A 6,626-nucleotide genomic window follows, 5' to 3' on the forward strand; every position below is an offset into this window, starting at 1 on the left:
CCTTCACTTCCACCAGCACTTTCACTGGATAGAGGTCGCTTGGTAAAATATCTATCCAAAGAGCTTTGGCTTTGCCTACTTTTTAAAATGTTTCTAAAATTACTTAGGCAAATGTCATTACTCTGAGCAGCAATACAGCTAGTGTGAACCTTTTTGGGATGTTTCTTTTCAATAAAATCAGTCACTTTCTAATAATACCTCAAGATTTCCTTTATCGAGCAAGATCCTGCCACGACGAAGCAAACAAGCGGATTGAGACCAATGAACAGAAGTGAATAAAAAATGGCGCTGCAAACTAATGTAACGTCATAGGGTGAGTTTTTGTTCGTATCGTGGAGCAAAAATATGTTCGAATTTCATATCGTATCCTGAAAATTTCGTATGCTGGGGCGTTCCTATCCTGAGGTACCACTGTATAGAATGTAAACATATTTAAAATTTTTATAGTATACATAATATAAACAACTTAACAAACCCAGCTTTTGATTGAAGTTAGACAGCCTAATCATTAGACAGCCCAATAATTTGGAAGATTAAGTTGATAATTAGATACATAGTAATTTGTCTAGAGGTAGGTCTACCCAATATCTAGTTTGAAAAACAATCTATAAAAATTACAGAACATTTTTCATGTTAGATATTGAGTGGTATTGATAAAGGATGCTAATTACGCGTAATAATAACTTGATTTGAAATTTTTTGGGGGTGATAGAGTTAGATTTTTCTTATACAAAGATCTTGCTAACCTCAAAGTGTATTATTTTTCTTTGGTTTTTAACATTATAGCAAGTTTACTATAATGAATAGTGTACATTCTTCTAATACAGTGATTCCCAAATTTTTTTGATTCAACACTCCCTTTGTTCCATAAAGTTATACTTAACGCCCCCTAACCCATTTTCTCTTGTGTGAGAAAGGATTGGAAATATTCTTAGGAAAACTTTTCTATGAATCTCACACTTTGTTTTCAACATCTGGAAACAATTAAATGCAATGTTTCCTCTTATCAGTTTAACAGAGGAAAGGGAAAAGCTTTTAGTGACCCCAATTTTGCCTTTGGTCACCATTCAATATCCTGTCTCCAGCGCTCCCTAGATTTACTCATCGTCCACAAGAGGGCATTATTGCCTACTTTGAGAAACGCTGTTCTAATAACTATTCTGCAAACCAAAGCATACAGTTTATTTTCTCTTTGACTGTCACCATTTGAGATCAATAATGGGATCTGTAAATAAAATTAATTAATTCTACATTGATTAAAAGTTTTTTACATAGTGGTTTTAAGTTAAGCTTTAAGTATTATTTACTGTATAGCTGAACCTCTCCAGTTATTTAAGTATAAAACTGCACACAGACTGTCATTCTGTATAACTCTGTTGCACATATTGTGAACAAGAAGCTGATAATTATGAACTTTAACTACTGATGGACATTTCTATGATGATCAATATAATAAATATTTTCTATAAATAATTTCCTGACAATAAATACATATTAATTTAATATATAACTTCTTACAGCAAAAAAACCAGAAGGAGTTAGTTTTGTTGATGCTGCAGGATGTATTGGAGATGCTGTTAAAGCCTACACTGCTCTTCATTATCTTGGAAGAATGACTGGTGGTGATTCTGTCTTGATTATGGATGGAGCATCATCGTTTGGAAGCTTGTGTGTGCAATTAGCTTATCACTGGGGAGCTAAGGTAATAAAAATATAAAATCTTTAATTTTTAAAATTTATTAAATTTTGTACCAAACATTATGAAAATTTGTAAAAAAAAAAACCTCCAGCAACGAGTTGCTTAACTTTCCTGGCAACATTTGGTGGTGCTATCTGTTATGATATTTTATTTAAAAACAATTTATATTTTTAATTATTATGAAATGGCAAAGAGCTTAATTTTGAGTTTAGAGATGAGTTTTATAAAAAAAAAAAAATGTAAATGCTAATAACAAGTAAAATTGTAATAAAGTGTAACCCTACTGGAGATACAGTACACACAACCTCCTTTATCTCCCCCAACCCTTGATCATTAATCACCAAAATTTAATAGCATCAATCTTCCTAATAAACAAACATTCTTGCAAAATTTCAGAAATTTTTGACAAAAAGCACTGGAGTTAAGTTTCAAAGAGGGTGAACAAAATCATGTCCCCCACACAAACATCCATACATACAGAAAAAACCCCCAATTTTTTTTGCATTTCTCAGTTTCAAGGTCTCCTGAGTCCAAAAATGTAAAAATCTAGAGGACCATTTTTTTATCTATCTTCGTGCTTTTTCTCTGTTATATATAACAGCTGGAAAATAAAAAATTACAAAATATGAAGTTAGTATTGGCAAGCGCCAAATCTGACAGAGGACGCTGTTTTTGAGCCAAGATGGCTGCCGAAACGGGTAAGGAACTGACCAAGTGTTTGTTCAGTGCCTGAGCCGATTCAGTTTCTATCGGTGACAACTACTGCGAGGACCAAATGGAGAACAAATCATTGAATTTATGTCAAATTCTAGACTATATTGGAGACAGGAAATGTCTTGTAGAAAGTGAAGCCGTTTTGGATGCTGGACACATTGTATTTTGTGGATTAAACTTTAACAACATCGAAGTTCATGTTGTTGCTTTAGTGTTGCAATCTCAGATATTGGCATTTTAATGCATCTCAATTACAGGGAGAATACACGTGCAAAGTGGGGCTGTCTGGTTTTTGTAAACATGTGATAGCATGTTTATTACACATTAACAGGTGAGAAGTATTTAAATATTTTAAGCAGTATACACCATGTTCTAATATAAAAATATAGTTTTATTTATCATAATAGTTAAAATTAGTGCCAATCTGAAGGCTGTCCTGCTGAGTCATTCAGCACTTATCTATATATATAACCCATTCAACGGGTATCTGTCTGTTTGTCCCGCAACCGTTTGATAACGGACACTAGAGGCGCCCCTATCATGTGTCATATTTCAAACATTCAAATTAACAATTTTAATTCTTATTTAAATTAACAATATGAATTATTATTATACATTTGGCCAATAAATTATTATTTGGTCAATATAACAATATAAATAATTCAGTATATTTGTAATAGGAATTTATTATTTCAGGGGCTTATATCTCGCAAAGGGTCGGGAGTAGGGGTATGGTTCCTTTGACTTTATTGTTAGTACAGGGGTCTACGGTTTGGGGGGGTCGCCACCTCTTCATTCGGAGGGTAAATCTTACCATTCGGACTTTAACAGATCTGTAGAGCACATTGATAGGAACAAAAAAGTCAAAGGAACCGTGCCTCATGGAAATTTGTAAACAATGCCCACTAGGGGGCGTCCCGAGCTACTAGTACAACATAGGCTAGTCAAAAATTTGTAGAACACATTATGTTTTGTGTGTGTGTGTGTGTGTGTGTGTGTACGTCTCATATATCCAAAACGGCTTCATCTTCTACAAGACAATGTTTCCTGTTGCCAATATAGTCTAGAATTTGACATAAATTCAATGATTTGTTCTCCATTTGGTCCTCGCAGTAGTTGTCACCGATAGAAACTGAATCGGCTCAGGCACTGAACAAACACTTGGTCAGTTCCTTACCTGTTTCGGCAGCCTTCTTGGCTCAAAAATAAATTCAACCGATAGAAACTCTGTCAGATTTGGCACTTGCCAATAGCAAATGAGTCATTGCTATACTACAGAATGATAATTTCTGGGATATTAGAACTAAACTGTAAATGAGAAAAATTGATTTTGTACTTCTAAAATATATAACATCAAGTATGATCAGATTGTCGAAGAAATATCTTTGCTAAGTGGTTTAATAAATATGGAACATGTTAAAATGTTTTAATTAAATTACAGAAAAATTTTAAAGCATAATAATTTGTTTGAAAGCAAGAGTTAAAATAATGTCAAAATGCATCAAACTCTATAGTATAAATAACTTAGTACATCTATAGACTTGTAGGAAAAAAGTCAATTCTGAGGAAGATTACTTACTTAGTGCTTTCACAGTCATCAGCTGACTAAATGAAGAATTAAGTTATACAGTAAATAGAAAACCATTAATCACTAAGAAATTTTTAACACAATGACATTGTAGAAATAATTATGTGTAATTAGTAAATAGAATGCTGATACATCTTTAATATAAGCAGAAGTAATCTTGAAACAATTTCATCTTGACTGCTGACTCTTCTATTGTAGATACCAAATCATAACTAATGCAGTTTACAAAATCAAAAGGTTTCCTATTGTCCAGCTTTATATGAACAAATTATGTTGATTTTACAAGATTTTTCCTTAAAGTTTTAAATGCCAGTAATTTTTGTGGGACAATATGTGCATTTACGTTCATTTGATATTTTACTTGAGATTAAATGAAATAAAATTAGAATTGTAATAATAAATCTAATTTTCTTTATTTTGATCTTTAAAGTCACACCACGTACTATATGTGAGTAAATACGGTAATTCCTTTGCTATTATAAAACACAAGCATTGTCTTCACGTTTGACTTTCCAAAATAAAGTGATGAACTTGCTATCAGTGATTGTAGCAACTTCCATTCAGCAGTTTGATGTTTAGTTGAAAAATAGTAGCAATTAATTTCACTGTCTCGGATATGCTTTTCCAAAGTTTAAAATAGAATTTGATATTTATTCTCAGCTCTGTGATGCTTTTCTGACAACATTTTTACACTGTCCTAGCAAAATAGCGATGATTTCTTGCCATGCTAAGTATGGGATCACTATGTGATGCATATGTTTCTTGCTATATGGCATTTATGTATTGGTTAGTATAGCATCTATCTTATTATTTAATTGTCAGACTTTTTATATTGCCAACTTAAAATTTGTTTCTGATGTTGTGACTTTATGATATTGCATTTGATATAAATAAATTATCATGTTATATTGTTTTTCTCATCTATATATGGGATATCTGTAAATATTCTTTCCTGTTTTAATATATTATTGTTTAGTATTACTGCAAGGTACTTTTATGAAACACACATCAACTAAAAAATACAACTCAAAGTTGTATTGATATACACAAAGTAATTAGTCAAGATCAATGTGAGCACTATGTTTGAATGATAACATACTGATATTGAATCTTAGATATATGCATGTGGATTATACATGATCTGACTGGGGACACCTTAAGCATCCATAGTCTATAAAAGCTCAACAATTACAGCTTAGGGCCTTGGGCTTTTAAATTTACAATTACTTAGTCTGTGAATCAATCTTTCAAAATCAATTAGTGAAAAACCTTATAATAGAACATTTCATGATCAATTTTTTAGTGTGCACTCTGATGAATGTGCTTCTAAAGAATGCACACAATCTGGTGGCAAAAAACCTTTCAATTAATACTGCATACAAACTTTGAGGGTTTGCCTTTCATGTAATTTTTGTATCAGCAGCTACTTAAACTAAATGTGAGTAATAAAACATTAAAATTGCAAAAAATGTTTATGGACATGTAGTAGATGTATTGTGAATATTTATATTATGAATATTATGAAAATACAAAAAATATATTTATTAGTAATAGAGAGAAATCTAATGTTCTAATATAATTCTATTAGGATATGTATTATAAATTTGCATGCTTATTATCAATGCATTTTAATATTTTTTTATATAGGTAATTGCTACTGCAAGTAGTGAAGATGAAAAATTATATTTGGAAGGATTAGATGATCAGTTATCTTTAGTTATTGATTTAAGCAAAAAATGGATTAATAATAATGGCGGAAAGTGTGAAAATGGAAATAATGAACTGATATATTCTGCTTGCATGGAAGAATCGGGAGGATTGGGTGTAGATATCATTATTGATAGTGGAGTATCAATGTTTTTGGATGAAGAGGATAAGAAAACAGCTAATGATAACTATTTGTATCCAGTACCCAGCAAACATGAAGTCATTTCTGCATTAGCTGTTGGGGGACGTTGGATTACTTCCAAAGAAAATCTTCAGGTAATTATGGCTAACTTTATATTATCATTATTGATTTTATAATGAGAATCATAATGAAATCAATAATAAATTTATGAAATGTTATTTTATAAGCAAAAAAAATCTGTATTACATGTGGATTTATTCTGCTTCTGGAATAGGACTAATTTTTAATTCAATTATTTGATGTATGATGCCAAAATTTAAGATTAAAAAAGTTACTGAATAAATAAAATTTTATAAGATCTCTAAATTTCCTCCATCTATAAATGAAACTAGTAAGAATAGTCCATAGCCAAACATAAATTTATTTCTGTTATAAATTAGTAGTAGTAATTTTTGAAAACAATTAGGGAATGCAAAAACAAATACAGTAGAACCTCGAAAACTTGACCTAATGTGGACCGAAGGGTGGCCGAGTTTGTGAAAATGCCGAGTTATCGGGAATGGGGTTAAAAAAAATAAGTACGAGTATTTCCTCAGAAAATACTGTACTGTACTTGTACAGTATTTACTTGTACAGAATATAACAGAGAATAAACTGCCCAAATACCCTTAAACAAAGGAAAAGTACGTCCTTTATGAAGGCATAGAGCCACTACATGAAAATGAAAATTAATGAATACACTGTGTACAGTAATTTACCTGATAAGACAGACCTCA

General features: G+C 31.4%; 1 protein-coding gene across 1 annotated transcript in view; it reads left to right on the top strand.

The window, feature by feature from the left end:
- Nucleotides 1-1,520: 1,520 nt before the first annotated feature.
- The window catches only part of LOC111616391 (quinone oxidoreductase-like protein 1), a gene marked incomplete at its 5' end in the record, with an annotated part of 12,181 nt that continues 7,075 nt past the window's right edge, over nt 1,521-6,626 (top strand). Inside the window, 3 exons of the mRNA XM_023357810.1 lie at nt 1,521-1,702; nt 5,649-5,984; nt 6,208-6,241. Of these exons, the coding sequence (XP_023213578.1) occupies nt 1,521-1,702; nt 5,649-5,984; nt 6,208-6,241 (552 nt within the window). The remainder of the gene's footprint in view (nt 1,703-5,648; nt 5,985-6,207; nt 6,242-6,626) is intronic.

Source organism: Centruroides sculpturatus, unplaced genomic scaffold (assembly GCF_000671375.1).
Source record: "Centruroides sculpturatus isolate CEXI.00-Female unplaced genomic scaffold, Cexi_2.0 scaffold3087, whole genome shotgun sequence".
Taxonomy (NCBI): Eukaryota; Metazoa; Arthropoda; class Arachnida; order Scorpiones; family Buthidae; genus Centruroides; species Centruroides sculpturatus.